The 14,614-nt window shown below is 43.3% G+C and overlaps 1 protein-coding gene across 1 annotated transcript in view; it reads right to left on the bottom strand.

Annotated features, from left to right (window-relative positions):
- PKD1L2 (polycystin 1 like 2) overlaps positions 1-14,614 on the bottom strand; it is a 46,522-nt gene that overhangs the window by 10,655 nt on the left and 21,253 nt on the right. The window contains exons 23-35 of the mRNA XM_029285183.1: positions 13,196-13,426; positions 12,287-12,388; positions 11,424-11,602; positions 10,224-10,370; positions 9,603-9,802; positions 8,328-8,548; positions 7,739-7,959; positions 7,069-7,287; positions 6,312-6,543; positions 5,245-5,341; positions 3,295-3,435; positions 2,467-2,652; positions 1,023-1,350 (exon numbers count right to left, since the gene is read on the bottom strand). Of these exons, the coding sequence (XP_029141016.1) occupies positions 1,023-1,350; positions 2,467-2,652; positions 3,295-3,435; positions 5,245-5,341; positions 6,312-6,543; positions 7,069-7,287; positions 7,739-7,959; positions 8,328-8,548; positions 9,603-9,802; positions 10,224-10,370; positions 11,424-11,602; positions 12,287-12,388; positions 13,196-13,426 (2,504 nt within the window). The remainder of the gene's footprint in view (positions 1-1,022; positions 1,351-2,466; positions 2,653-3,294; positions 3,436-5,244; positions 5,342-6,311; positions 6,544-7,068; positions 7,288-7,738; positions 7,960-8,327; positions 8,549-9,602; positions 9,803-10,223; positions 10,371-11,423; positions 11,603-12,286; positions 12,389-13,195; positions 13,427-14,614) is intronic.

Here is a 14,614-nt window from a genome sequence, read left to right as displayed (position 1 = left end):
AATAACAGTAAGGAATTTCCTATGCCTGTCAGCCCCCCCCCCCCCGCCAATTTGAGGGACAAGTATCCAGTGTCCAATGTTTCTCAATTTTGACAACTTCCAGATGTGAGAGCTTCAGTTCCCCCAAATACTCAGCAATGACTACTCTGGCTGGGGGATTCTGGGAGTTGAAGTCCACACATCTTAAATGTTACCAAATCTGAAAATACCATCTTATGCCAATACTCAAAATGATTTAAACAAAAACGATTAAGCTCCAAGATTACTAATTTTAAAAGCAACTGCCAAGTGAGTCCTTTTAGTCAAAATATTTAAATCAATCGGTCTGATTAGTTGATTAAACTTCGCCCTTTAGGACAACCCCCAAAGAGAGGCAGTTATAGCCACGGTGGTGCAGCGATCTGGTCTTGAACAGGAAAAGATGATTTAGTGCACGCTTGTGTTTGATTCTGGAGACAAAGTTCCCTCTTTCCCTGGGCTTGTGCAGCACTAAGAGAAGATCTGCTCCACTTAACCAAGAGACAACAGATAAGAACCACAAATTTACACTCACTGGAAACTCATCCTATCCCACTGGTGGCGAACCTATGGCACAGGTGCCAGAGGCGGCACTCAGAGCCCTCTCTGTGGGCACACGTGCCGTCGCCCCAGTCCTAGGCCTTCATCTGGGTTTTATAAAACCTTTTCGCTTTAGACCTCCGCCGTCGTGTACAAAGAAAAAAGGTTCAATGAATCAGTCAATTTCAACTTCTCACGGAAAAAAAAAAGATCTTGCAAAGTTGGAATTGATTGATTGAACTTTTTAGTCCCACCCAGTCTGCTGTTACCACCGCAGCCACGCCCACCCAATGGGCCACACCCACCCGGCACCCGACAATGCATAAGTGGGTTTTGGGTTGCAGTTTGGGCACTCGGTCTCTAAAAGGTTCGCCATCACTGTCCTATCCCCTTCCAAATCCAGATCGCTGCTTGACTTTAAAAACAAATGAGCCAACTCAACTCATGCAACCGCAGGAGGTTACCTGGAGGCATTGGTGGAATCCATCCCCAGGTGCACGATGTAGCCTCCCCCTCTGTAAACAGCCACTTTGCCCCAGATGGGGTGTCCTCTCAGCCTTGCCTGGCTCTGGTATTGCCAAGATGAATAGAACTCGGAACTGTTGTCCAAGGAAGAACCGTTCCAGTTGATGCCATAGTCTCCCATGTCCTCGGTGTCAAAGGAATAGGCGGCGTGACACTCTCTGACCGTCAACTCTAAGCTGGGATCAATGGGGCAGGAGTTGCCCTTGACCCTCACTTGACGAATCCGAGCACTGCCCACCAGTTTGGAGTTGCCATCTGTGATGAAACCTTGGGAGGATTTGAGAAGGAAGGAGGGTTTGAATATGCCATTCAGACTATACTCATTGGCATTTTCTCTCTTCTCGGTTGCTTTAGCTTAAAACCCAAGGATGGAAAACATGGTTGACGATTCCCCCCAATTGTCTATGGGGATATGTGGTGTGTGTCTGTGTATCTGTGTATGTGTCGGTGTGCTTTTCTGCAATCTTGCAAACTCATCAGATTTCAGAAGATGTGGGTGTCCTTGCGTAAGATCATTGACGGCCTTGGGAGTGAGATCTCCAAAATCTTAGGAGATCTGTCTGATGATCTCATAAGGTCTAGGTTATATGACTGCTTGTAGAAACTATTCTAGAAATTCCAGAATTTATGGATACAGTGCTGCTGACTTCTAATTCAACCTAAGCAATTTAGAGGAACATATATTAATTCATCTTAATTAGAGTTTGAACTGCATTTTGGCCATTAGAATGTATTTTGGCTCCTTCCCTCCCTCCCTCCTTCCTTCCTTCCTTCCTTCCTTCCTTCCTTCCATCCATCCATCCTTCCGTCCCCCATTATTAAATGATAATGCCCAGCACCTCAAAGGTTTGGTGACCTGTAGCATAAACACTTAGTTATCCTAATAACAAAAAGTATTTGTAAAAGAATTCAGGACACTCTTACTACTAAAGAGTCCTGCCTCCTTGCTGGATGCTATGATGAGGGTTAGGAAAAAAAATCCATTTAAAGGTACATGAGGATAAAGGTAAAAAGCCAGTTGGTGTGATGGTTAAGGCGCCAGGCTAGAAACTGGGAGATGGTGAGTTCTAGTCCCGCTTTAGGCATAGAAGCCAGTTGGGTGACTTTGGGCCAGTCACTCTCTCTTAGCCCAATTCACTTCACTGGCTTGTTTGTTGTTGTGGGGAAAACAGGAGCAGGAAAGTGTAGATATGTTTACTGCCTTGAGTTCTTCGTAAAGATAATACAGGTAGGATATAAATGAACAAATAATTCAGATATTAAAAGTTTTGTCACCCCGACCCCATTCATCTCAATAAACTTTGCTAACAAAGAACTCTGAGAGAAAGAGACTACATTCAGTTTGGTTTGAGAGGGCTGCCATAGGCCCTTATACCACTCTACCTTCATATGGCCCGTATAGGTTGCCGATTAAGACGGTTCTTGCCCACTTGAAGAAGTCCCGATAGCTTAAAATCTCTTCAAATCCTTCTGTGAAACTGTTCTCAATATGTTTGTTGAGATAATAGGAGTTTGGGTCACGCTGTCCGTAGGCAACCAGGAGCAGCATCCATAAGAATCCCAAGTAGGCTGAAGAAAAGATACCAAACACGAAAACACGTTCTATTCCCAAGTCACAGACTGATGCTGGGAGAACCATGGCATGGTTGTTGTTGTTTTTTTTTTATCATCGTGCAGGTTGATTCTGTTGCCTAAGGCTTGGTAACTCATTCAAATCAGGGATTCTGACCGATTTTACTTCCCTGATCTTTTACGCACCCTCCCACACCCCAAACCCTCAGTCAACCAGATGTCAAAGGTAGTGCTGGAGATGGCCAGATTGAGCCCAAGAGAGGAGTCAAGCATGCCATTAGCTTGGAATCCCTTCATGCTCACAAAAGATTTAAGTCCAGCCCTCCTTTGACTCTTATCTACCACCAATTTGACTTGACTATCAATAGTTCAGATTCCTGTAGAGAGCTAGCATGGATTAAAACTTCCAGTCATTTGAATAACCTTGGTGCCTGATTTCCTGTGCCTGACAGATAGACAGCAAAAAGAATCACAGCTCCTGGTGGCAATTTTCAAAATAAATGGGAAATTTAGCAGATGGCATACAAGAGGCCAAAGGGACCTGGCAAAGCTAGCTAGCTAGCCTTACAAAAGTCAGGCTTTAATCTGAAGCTTCCTTTCCTCCAGCAGTTTTTCAGAATACGATCACACAAAACATACCCAATATTTCTCGAATCAGGGCAAAGGCTTTCTGTTCCTTGATGTGGTCCATCTTCATTTTCTCAATGTCAGTCGCAGGAGGAGGCTGGTAGATGTTATTTCCACTATCTCTGCGCGCCCCAAAGATAGGAGTTGGATCACCTGCCCCACAAAAGGACAGAATAGACTATTAACCGTTGTAGAATATACTAGTTGTAAACATGACGTTTATTTTAAAAAGCTCTACACATAATAGTACATGCGGACACACCAAGGCACCCAGTCACAAGATTCTTTAGGGGCAAACTTTGCAATTTTACTTAATAGTATATTAAAACTATAAATATATAGAAATATATACAGACTAAATTCATTTCAGTTACTAAATTGAATGGATCTACTTCCAGGTAAATATGTACATTATTCTTAAATACACAGTATATACAAATAGAATAAATTATACTTAACACAGTAGGGTTTATCTTCAAAATGTATAAGATATTCTTTTGGTCTAATACGTTATTGACCTGGATACATAATATTTGAAACCATATTAATATCAGCAATTTTAATTCTTCTTCTTCTTGACTGTATAATTATTTGAAGCCAAGTCCTTCCTTTGATGTTGTTATCTTATGCAAATTCAGTTTGCATGCAACTTGTCTCATGCTCTTATTGAAAAGGAAAGCAGTTCATAAGAGAGATCGAAGCTCAACAGAAAAGCTAAATGTTTAGATATGCAAAATAACGGAGACTTACCTAACACTCAGATTACAGGCCAAAAAGCAAAAAAGAAGGATAGCTAGATAGATAAATAGATATCAAGCAAGACAAATGATCCTGAGCTCATCATAGCTATCAAAACGGATAAGAAGAGAGAAAATGTTCAACTTAAGAGGAGATAAAAATAGATAATCAGGAAGAAAAGAAGCCAAAATGGTGCCGTACTTGCTCTTCAAAGACAGTAGGAGAACTGGCAGATGTCCAAGGTGGTTGTAAATGTGCTCATTTTCCAATGAAACCAAAGTTGCAAAAAAAACAAAACCCAACTTCTCAAGGAAAAAGAGACTTTCCAGAATCATATTTTTAGGATGTACTCACCCAAGGAATGATCTTATCCTCGGTCTTAGAATAATTGTTGTGATACTAAAGCTGGGAGAGATCTTTATTAAGTGTTTATCTAGGTGTGAATTGATCCAATTACATTTTTTTTTATCTCCTGTTCAGACTTAATTATCCTTTTAATGTGCACTTCCTGGACGTTTGCTCTAACTCCAAAATATGCAGATGAGGAAACTGCACAAAGATGTGCATATTCATGCAAATAATGTGCAGTTATTCATTCTGGTACGGAGTGGTTGAAAGCTGCACAGCTACCTAACTAAACACAAGTGTTGTGTATTTGGAGTATTCGGAGAAACATACACAAACATTTGTAACATTTCTATGCATTTTTTTAAAAAAATATCCGTTTCCATTGTCTCGGTGTGACAGCCCAAATCCGTAAATGGAATAATGAGAAATGAAGGAACCAAAATTGACAAATTTAGAAAAACGAGATGATGGAAGCTAAAACTGACAGAATTATCCCTTTCAGCCAACTGCTTACTTGCTAGTTGGATAGTTGGATAGAACAAAGATGATCTTTTGCTGATCATATTCAAATTGTGAGGCAACTTATCCCAGTAGCATTTCACAGCATCTTTCATGCTGTTTTTCATTAGTTGTTGGAGATATTTTTTGTTCCAGCAAACTTCTCCTTTGTGAAACAAACATTCCTGTTCTGTGGTTTAATTACTGGAATCCTTTTTAATCAATCGCTTTATTTTTTTTTTGCCTTGTTCAGGTATATATTACCTCCCTGGATATCACTAGAGTTTCCAGCATCCCTCACCAGGGCTTGCTATGTTCAGCTCAACCTGGAAAGTCACAGATATTCTGCTCCAGGTCTCGATGAATTAAATAGATTACCTGTGACCGACAATGGACCGTCAATAGATGTGGCCTCCTCATCTTCCTGTTCCACCTTTTTCAGAACCAGAGCAAAGAAAGCAGCAAATCCAAGAACCTAGAAGAGAAAGGGGCACAGACAACTTTGACTGAGATGTTTGGGCCCCTGTCCGCATGCTACCATTGGATAACCTACAGCCACTTTTGCAAATTAGTTAAAAAAGAAAATGCAACATCCACTTTGTTTTCCACTTAGAGACAGAATGTTAAGTCTACCGTAGTTACTGAATGAACACACTTTTATTGTTTTGTCCAACAGAGTGAACAATTAATTAATCAAATTGGCAGGATGTGCAGAATGTGCTAACTCACACACACACAAAATGTTATCAAGGTTGAACCTAGCCAAGCTTGGCATGTTGTAGGAATGCCTTTGCTACGTCTTTGTTGGATGTGGTCAAGCATGCTGCCCAAAGACAACCATACAATGCGACCAGGTGTCCATATTGCAATTGTCTTCTTCTCGTATTGCCCAGCCTCTGGCTATAGTAGTGGACTTGGGTGCTGTGTATGATAAAAAAAAAGTTTAGGCTCTGTCTTCCGTAGAGAAATGTGAGGTTTTTGGCCTATCCACTTCATAACCAATCGAAACACACCTTCCTGCACATTCCTCCTGTGCTTGTCAGAACTTTGTTCAAAGACCACCTGCTCCTAACTTCAAAGCACATCTTTTGAAGTCAAGCAAGATTAGGGAACGCTGAATGGCAATAAAGCACTTTGAGAGCAACTTTCAAATCAAACTGCATCTTCTAACCCAACGGCTCCCAATCTTTTCTATACCCCGCGCCCCTAGAACGCTTCTGAAATATTCTCACATCCCTTACAAAAGTTTGAAATAACGGCAACGAATTATGCATATACACTATAATTTTGAAAAACCCAAGTTTTTGCACCCCTTGGAATATCATCTTGCACTCCTAGGGGTTGAGAACACCCCAGTTGGGAACCCCTGTGCTAACCAGAGTTGGAGTCATGTCATACTTCACAGAGAAGACATGGTTGTCCATAAGGAGGGGGAAAATAGATACCTTTAATGGTTGGGTGATGAAGAGGCTCTCAAAGAAAGAGATGGCCATGGAGATGAGCCACTTGATGGAGTTATCCTTGCCATAGTGCAGTCCATACAGCATGGTGAAAAAACCAGAGACTCCACTGGTAAGGATCACCAAGAACCAGCCGACAAACACGAACCACCCAGGCAAACCTTTAGGGGTCAATTCTTTCTTGCTGTCTCCAGGAAGGCTCGGCGTTGGTGAATTCCTAGAGCAGCAAAGAACATGGGTAGCACCAGCGCTGGATTCCATTTGCAAAACAATCAAATCCATACGGTGAAAAAAATAGAGAAGGAGCCGAACCACAGGCTGAAGGAAGACCAAAGGGAAGATTATTGCGCAGTGGGAACCTCTATCGTCTCTCACCATTGGTCCCATGGATGAGTCTGATGCGAAGTAGCATTCTTTGGTACTTAAAGGACCAGATATTGTCCACTTCTGATTGGTTTTATTGATTAGATAAGTATCCCACATTTTCTTTAGGTTACCAAGGATTTTTTTTTTTCAACTTGCCTAATAACAACTCTGGAAATAGGCTGAGCTAAGAAGAGGCGGTTGGCTCAAGGTCCCCCCCAGGAAGTTTCCATGGCTTTGGGGGCATCAGAACCTGGCTCTCCCTTTTCCTAGTCCAGCATCTCCACCATTGAACCACACTGGCTCTTTTAAACAATTCCCTACGAAACAGGAGTAGTGCGGAAGTCCTGGATGTCGTGTAGCACGCGCGCTGTTTTACCTTTCACTGTCAGGCGTTGCAGAGCAGAGCTGACTTTCCAAAAAGAGCTTCATGTGCTGAACCTGCCTAACTGCCTGGGTGTAGCTTTGCGGGTCCTGGAAGCGATGAGGCCCCAACAGCTCCAGTTCAAGTTCCACGTGCTGCAGCTGGGCATGGAGGCAACGCTTGTAGTCCCGATGCTTCAGCCTTTCCACCATCCCTCTCTCGGGGGTTGGCGTCCTTCTCTTTTCTGAGGGAGGGAGGGAGGGAGGGAGAAAGGAAGGAAGGAAGGAAGGGAGGGAGGGAGGGAGGGAGGGAGGGAGCGAGAGAGGGAGCGAGAGAAAGAAAGAAAGAAAGAAAGAAAGAAGAAAGAAAAAAAAGAAAGAAAGAAATGAATTAGAAAGTTATAAAAAACATATCACTGTTCTGAAATTCTGTATAAAAGTGTGCTCAGTTGCAAACTTAGTTTTGCATTCAACACATGTAATATTGTCCAGAACTGTGAAAGTATCGGTTCACTGAAAGAGAGGAGATAGGGCCAAAAGTCATTGTAAGCACCTGCCTTTGAAACAAGTGGGAAGAATAACCAGCTTAACTATCACCCCAATTGAAGGAGATTTTAAGTGGCTAATTAAGATTCAGTTCTGAGGGCACCGTCTCCTTCATTCATGGGAATCCTGCCGTGCCTGACTTACCTTGCAGATCCACCAGCCCGAGGGTGATGATAATGGGGTCCTCTTTCTTTTTGCTCTCATCGTAAAATTCCTCTCCCACCCTGTTCTGCTGGCAGATGATGTCCTCCACCAGGGCCAGCAGCTTGTTGATATCAGTCGATTTACTGAAATCAGGATCCGAGGAAGGCAAAGGGGCCTTCAGGGTTTTGAACAGGGAATTGGCAATCCTCCTAATATCCTGGGTAAAATTGTTAGTTAAAAAAATGAGATCGGTCAGAATCGTGGGGATGCCCCTTGCATTCCCTCCACACAGATAACAAACCACTCTTCATTGTTTTCTCCTAAAGCAAGATTAGACAACCTATTCTGGAGGAGCGCTTTGATCCTTCAGGGTTGTGTTGGAGACATACTTATGGGACGGATGCCTTCCTGCGGCGTGGGTCCTTAGATGCCCGTGAGCATCATTTTCAGGTTTGCCACAGAAGGCAATATGCCCTAGGGCTGTCCATGCACATTGTTTGCTACTTGAGCTTCCTATCAGGGGTGGGGTCTCTTGCATGAGTCAACCAACTGTCCCACTTGCCATAAACCATTCCAGTGACTTGCCTTGATCACAGCCTCAGCAGTGAGGGACACATTTGGGGGGGATTGTTGGGGAAGAGAAGGCAGGTCAGGGGACACGCGTCCACTTTTCCCTGGTTTCTGCTCTTTCTTAAACCGAGAACGGATATTCCGGAAGATTTGGACGATGAGCAAGTTGATGGGGAACATCAGGATGGAGCTTTCAAAGCCGATCATCACCTCCTGCCAGGTGAATTCTATCTTGCCTGGGGAGAGCAGGTGAAAAAGAAGCGTCATGTGCTTGTACGGTTTCGGCTTAAATCTATTTTTGTGAAACCATTTCAGTGATTTGGAAACCGTGATTTAGCATAATGCGCGAATCCTACTAAGGCTTGAATAATGCCGACAAGGCACCATCTTAATCCCATTCAAGTGCAGCAGATTATGTCTAATATTGACGTTAATGGAGCATTTGGCCATGTTGCGTAGGAGTCACATGAGTTATAATCAAGACAAGTAGATGGTTTGAAGAAAATTAGAGTATCGTTACAACACAAGTGTGTGGCTTTGAACAAAGATTCTACTGACGAAAGTTTGAGGCTAATAAAAGTTCCTTTGAAGATGAATGAGATACTTAGCTACGCTGGGACTCCAGCTACCTTGACTTTTGACTGTAATGGCTGATAATTTGGGAATTGTAGTTCCAATCTGTCTAGAAGATACAAGTTTGGGAACAATGTTCCCAACCGATCCTGCCTACTCCTCACTCTCTTCGCTTCCTTTTCAACAGTCACTCAGACCATCCATCTCATCATCTTCTCCAACTCCCACTCCTTGTTCTCTTCTATTTCTCCTCTTCTTTTGCTTTCATAAACCAAACTCCACATCTCCTCTTGATCATCCCCAAATACAAACCAGAAACAGGATTCAGGACTCAAAACACATTTCACCTACAAATGTCAGACTCTGTCGCTCTTACTCTAATACTTCATACTGTAGCCAAACCACCACATATCAAATCCACATTGTAGAACTGTCTCAGCAAAGCATTTATGGAACATATTTCCTATAGATTAAACATTTTGTAAGCTTTCCTTCAACATCTTTATAACAATCATTTAGCATACTGTAGGTCAGTGTGGTTTTTGATAAGAGGAGGAATCAAGAAAACTTTTTCAAAGGGCCACCAACTTCGAAGCAAGAAGAAGCATCAGATTTCGAATTTGTTCTCTGGGCTAGAGTTTCATACTCCCAATAGTCATCTTAACTCCTCTACTGTCATTTCCGCTGTACTCTGAAGCAGAGAAGCTGTGCTATTACCTAAATCCATTTTTTGGTCTGCTGGATCCTTGGGCACCCCCCAAAACATGATGCTGGTCAACATGGTGCATAGAAGAAGTGAGAAGCAACAGGACACTCTCTGCGCTCGTGTGAAAGAGCTGCGTGGACAACGGTTGAAAATGGAGTACCAGATATGGCTATCACGAAAGCCTTTGGAAGTCTTCATGAAAAAGAGATTGCTGAAGAGAAGTGAAAGAGACCAGATGGGATCATTAGGAGTTAAAGCAAAGACTGTTGTTTTTGGCTAGCCAATGAACTACCTCTAGAGTAGCGATCCCCAACCCCCGGTCCATGGACCAGTACCGGGCCGCGGCATGCCAGCAACCAGTCCGCACAAACAAGCAAAGTCCCATCTGTGGGATGCAAGGCAGCACACAAAACCACGCATTCTCCGGTCCACGGAAAAACCTCTCTCCACGGGGCCGGTCCCTGGTGCCCAAAAGGTTGGGGACCTCTGCTCTAGAGCCATTTTTTTAAAAATACAAATAGAATTCTGGAAACTTAACCAAACTTTTTATTTTTTTATCCTTTGTTGGGAAGAAAAATATACTGTATGTAAGGCACACCACTCCACTTTCTAAAACAAACAAAAATGCACACCTGAACTGCTTCATGTCTTGTTCAGTGGCCACAGGGAATACTTTATCTAGGACACAGTCTCCGACGTCAATGGCCAGCCAAGAGTTACAAAGAAAATACCACTTCTGATCAGTGGCCACATCATGGACGAGAAGACGGTTCACGTACCTGCGAGTGAAAAATGCAAAAGAAATGAGGTGAGGTTCATACAAGGCATTAAGCAATGGTATGGTTAAACAATGGTTGGTTAGCAGGGCAAAGTAATCTGATTCCCACATCATCCAGAGAGCCACTTTGGCCTAGTAAGGCACCAGACTAAAAACTGGAAGTTCTACTCCCACCTTAGGACTGAAATCCGGGTGGCTGACTTTGGGCCAATCACCAGGCGACAGAGAGTTCAAGTTCTACTTTAGGTAAGAAATCTGGCTGGGTGAATTTGGCCTAGTCATTCTCTCTCAGTCCAGCTCACCTCACTGGACTGTTATTTTGGGGAAAATAGGAGGAGGAAGGAGTATCAGCTATGTTCATCTCCTTGAATTATTTATAAAAGTAATAACAGTGGGATACAAATAAATATAAACAAATAAGTATCAGAATAGCTAGGATGATACGTACAACACGTGAACCTAGCCTATAGAACTGGGACATTTTTACTCACCCAGTCCCCCAATGAATTCACTTGAAGCTGTCTTGCAGTCTTATGCATAATTATTCTTAATGTGGTCGCTTGGCAACTGGCCAGCATATCCTGGCCACAAACTGTTTTTAGTCTCACTTAGTGAAAAGCAGCAACATTTCACGTCTCACCCGATGGACACTCTTAACGCAAAACTACATTAATCTTTCAACGGGGTGCATTGCAGAAGTCACGGTCTACGACTCCCGTGCGATGCCCAATCTATAAAGAATAACCCATCAAGTAACCCAACATATTCGAGGGCCCCTTTAAATTTGGGGTGGGTAGGGAATCTTAACTTAAAATAGAAGATTCCCTTCCTTGAAACTTCAGGAAAGAGAACAATTTTATTTCTTTACTCATTTGTTAAACTGGTATGGCTGCCCAGCTCACCTCCGTGACTATGAGTTACTTAAATGCAAAACCATACCCCCCCCCCAAAAAATGAAGCCGAAACGTAATTTCAAACAATAAAGAAGTATTTTGGAAGGTCTTCTCTTTGCAAAAGGAGATAAAAGGACAGTTCTGTTCCCTCTCTTACGTACCAGGCAGGGCTCCTTCCTGAACTGTCGTGCCACAGTCTGACACTCTGTAGTTCCCCAAGAGGAAAAAGGGTACACAAAAGAAAGACATCCGCACCCCCTCGCTCGAAAACTGGGGTATCGGGGTCCACCAAGTGGTGTGGCTCACTCTCTCCTTCCTGGCCATACAAGGTGAGAGTCACCTGGAATAGAAAGGAGGCATAAGAACAGCTTCAGTTCCTCATTTATTTCATTGGCATACAGGGAGGCCTCACCTAATGAGCACCGTGGGGCCCAAAATATGAAAAATGGCTCCAATCACTTTTTTCAGTATCGTAACTTTGAACGGTCACCAAATGAACTGCTGTAAATCAAGGACTACCTGTACATGCCAGTGGTCAGGCATGCCTAAATTTTGATCATGTAACCATGGGGGGGGGGGGGGTGCTGCAACGGTCATAAGTGTGAAAAACGTTCAGAAGTAACTTTATCCTGTTGTAACTTCAAATGATCACTAAGCCAATGGCTGTAAGTCAAGGACTTCCTGTACTGTTTGCGGGGCTCCTATTTATCTATCACCACTTCCTGTTCGTCTTCCTTCTAGCAGCAAATGACAAGGCATGACCTGTCTGACGATCAGACAAACATATACTATGCAGATAGTGTTTCCATTTTTATTTGTATTGATTAAAAACCTGCATGCCGTGCTAAGTGGGGAATGCAAAAGAAGGATTCCTTTTTGTAACCTATTCTAATCAGAAAGACGTCCTCCGCCAGTCTGTGGCTGGGTGATTTAAGAGAACGTTCTCTTCGACGTTTATTTAGACTCAGGATAACATAGGTGCTGTAGCTCTTTTAAGCAACAAGATCTGGGACTCCATGGCTACCTTAGAAGTTGTAGCTGCACCTCGGCGATGCCCTGTAAAAACGGTCACCAGATAACGATATTGCGCAAAAGGGTCGTTGTCTTCCAGGAGGGTTATCTTCACCTAGAGAGAAGTAATGCAACTTCAGGGACAACCAGCAGATGAGGAATAGGAATGTGTAAATAAACAAGGAAAGATTCCTTGCTAGATCAGTGTCGGCAGGTTTTAAAAAATGTGCACTGTTCAAGATCTACAGAACTGAAAAATGGGACAATCTTCCGCAGTGGAAGCTTCATGAATGGTAAATATGAGCCGTGGTGGCGCAGTGGTTAGAGTGCAGTACTGCAGGCTACTTCTGCTGACTGCCAACTGCCAGCAGTTTGGCAGTTCGATTCTCACCGGCTCGAGGTTGACTCAGCCTTCCACCCTTCCAAGATCGGTAAAATGAGGAGCCAGATTGTTGGGGGCAATAGGCAGACTCTGTAAACTGCTTAGAGGGGGCTGTAAAGCTCTGTGAAGTGGTATATAAATCTAAGTGCTATTGCTATTGCCCTTCCTTCCTTCCTTCCTCCCCCCCTCCCCTCCCTTCCATCCATGCATCCATTACGTGCAGTGGTTAGAATGCCGCATTGCAGGCTTACTCTGCCCATTGCCAGGAGTTCAATCCTGACCGGCTCAAGGTTGACTCAGCCTTCCATCCTTCCGAGGTCGGTAAAATGAGGACCCGGATTGCTGTGGGCAAAATGCTGACTCTGTAAACCGCTTAGAGGGGGTTGTAAAGCTCTGTGAAGCAGTATATAAGCCTAAGTGCCTGTTGCTAGTCAAGGTACCATCTTGTAGGTCCCATAATGGCTCAGCATCTCTCAGCAAAAGAGAATTCTTTGCATTGTAAAAGAAACAAAAGCCAGGCAGAAAATGTGTGCAGCTTACTTTGGCATCATCTTGGATGTCTTTTCTTCGGGCCCAGATCAGAACCAGAAGGTAGACGAGGAAGATGCAGCCTACCGTGGTCACCACCACCGGGTTGTCCACAAAAGTGGCGAACAGCTCCACAGTTTTGCTGACATCGATGGTGTTTGGCATGACAAAGAAAGAGCTGCCAAAGTAGGTCAGGTGGTTACAGAGACATTGAGTATCCCCAGGAGTTGTTTTGGGACCAACCTGGAATCGAAAGAAAAGATGTCATTTTGACCTCTACCTCGATCACATCTGTTCAGTCACAGACTTTGGGCGTCTTTGTTTCCACATCTGTCAGTGTGGGAGGTGAAGCGCACAGCTGGAAGAAAAGGGTTAGATCTGAGCTAAGGTCATGGATTGTTTTTAGGGAAGGCTAATAGTTCAGCACAGAACCAAAAGCAAAATAAGAGGAAATGGAGGAAGGTCCCACAGCCTATCGTATCTAGAGATTCCAATCTAGGACATGAAGAAAGATTAGGAGAAAAAGGCGGGAGTGGCTTGTGAAAGTGTGGAAAGACCAGGATGGTGGACTGTGTTGTGTGTATGGAGATTTGGGAACATTGTGAGTTGAAAGTCTTGTTTGGTAGCAAGACAACTGGGGGGGGGGGGGGGGGGGGAATCAGAGACATTCCAGTATCAGTAACTGAGACAAGGAGCAGGAGATGAAGCCATAATAAAATGTAAGCAAAAAAGGAGGGAAAGAGGCATGAAGGGGAGGGAAATTAAGTAGGTTAAGAGTTGATTTCATAGAATCCCGGGGGTGGAAGGGACCTTGGAGGTCTTCTAGTCCACCCTCTATGCAAGGAAGGAGTCCTTTTCTGTCCTTTTCTTATATTTCTTACACCACTTGTACATACATAGAAACACATACCGGTTTGTGAATAGTACTATCTCTTGTATATATTATTAGATCACACTACTTTATTGGTATAGTGTATCAGTGTCCAGAATAAAAATCTCTGGTTTGTGTTTATCTGTATCAGCTCCTATTGTGATGCACACACACACACACCTCTGGCAGTCAGGCTTTTCCATGAATTAAATAGCCACATCAGAATTCAAGAACTTCGGAGAAGATTGTTTTGTTACAGAAAAGCTAACGGGCCATTATGAAAGAATTCTGTTAATCGTGTTAAATGTAAGCTCTGTCTATGCAATTATTCTTCCCTTTTCCCACTCTGCATAAATGTAGGAGAAGAGCAAGCAGAGACAGGGGGCAGAGTTAAATGTGTCACCAGCTTAGAGTCCTTACGTTGCCATAAGAGATCCAAGACCAGTCCCCCCTTGAATTCCATTGGCCCTTATCTAGCACCAGTTTGGTGTTGATCATTTATTGACCAGATTCTTATGTTTAGGCCTGAGTAATAAATCTTTTTGAGCTACAACTCAGCT

The sequence above is a fragment of the Protobothrops mucrosquamatus genome, unplaced genomic scaffold, assembly GCF_001527695.2.
Source record: "Protobothrops mucrosquamatus isolate PMUCROS unplaced genomic scaffold, P.Mucros_1.0 scaffold1386, whole genome shotgun sequence".
Lineage (NCBI taxonomy): Eukaryota > Metazoa > Chordata > Lepidosauria > Squamata > Viperidae > Protobothrops > Protobothrops mucrosquamatus.
Note: the sequence above shows the minus strand (reverse complement) of the source record. Positions and strands in the feature narration are given on the sequence as shown.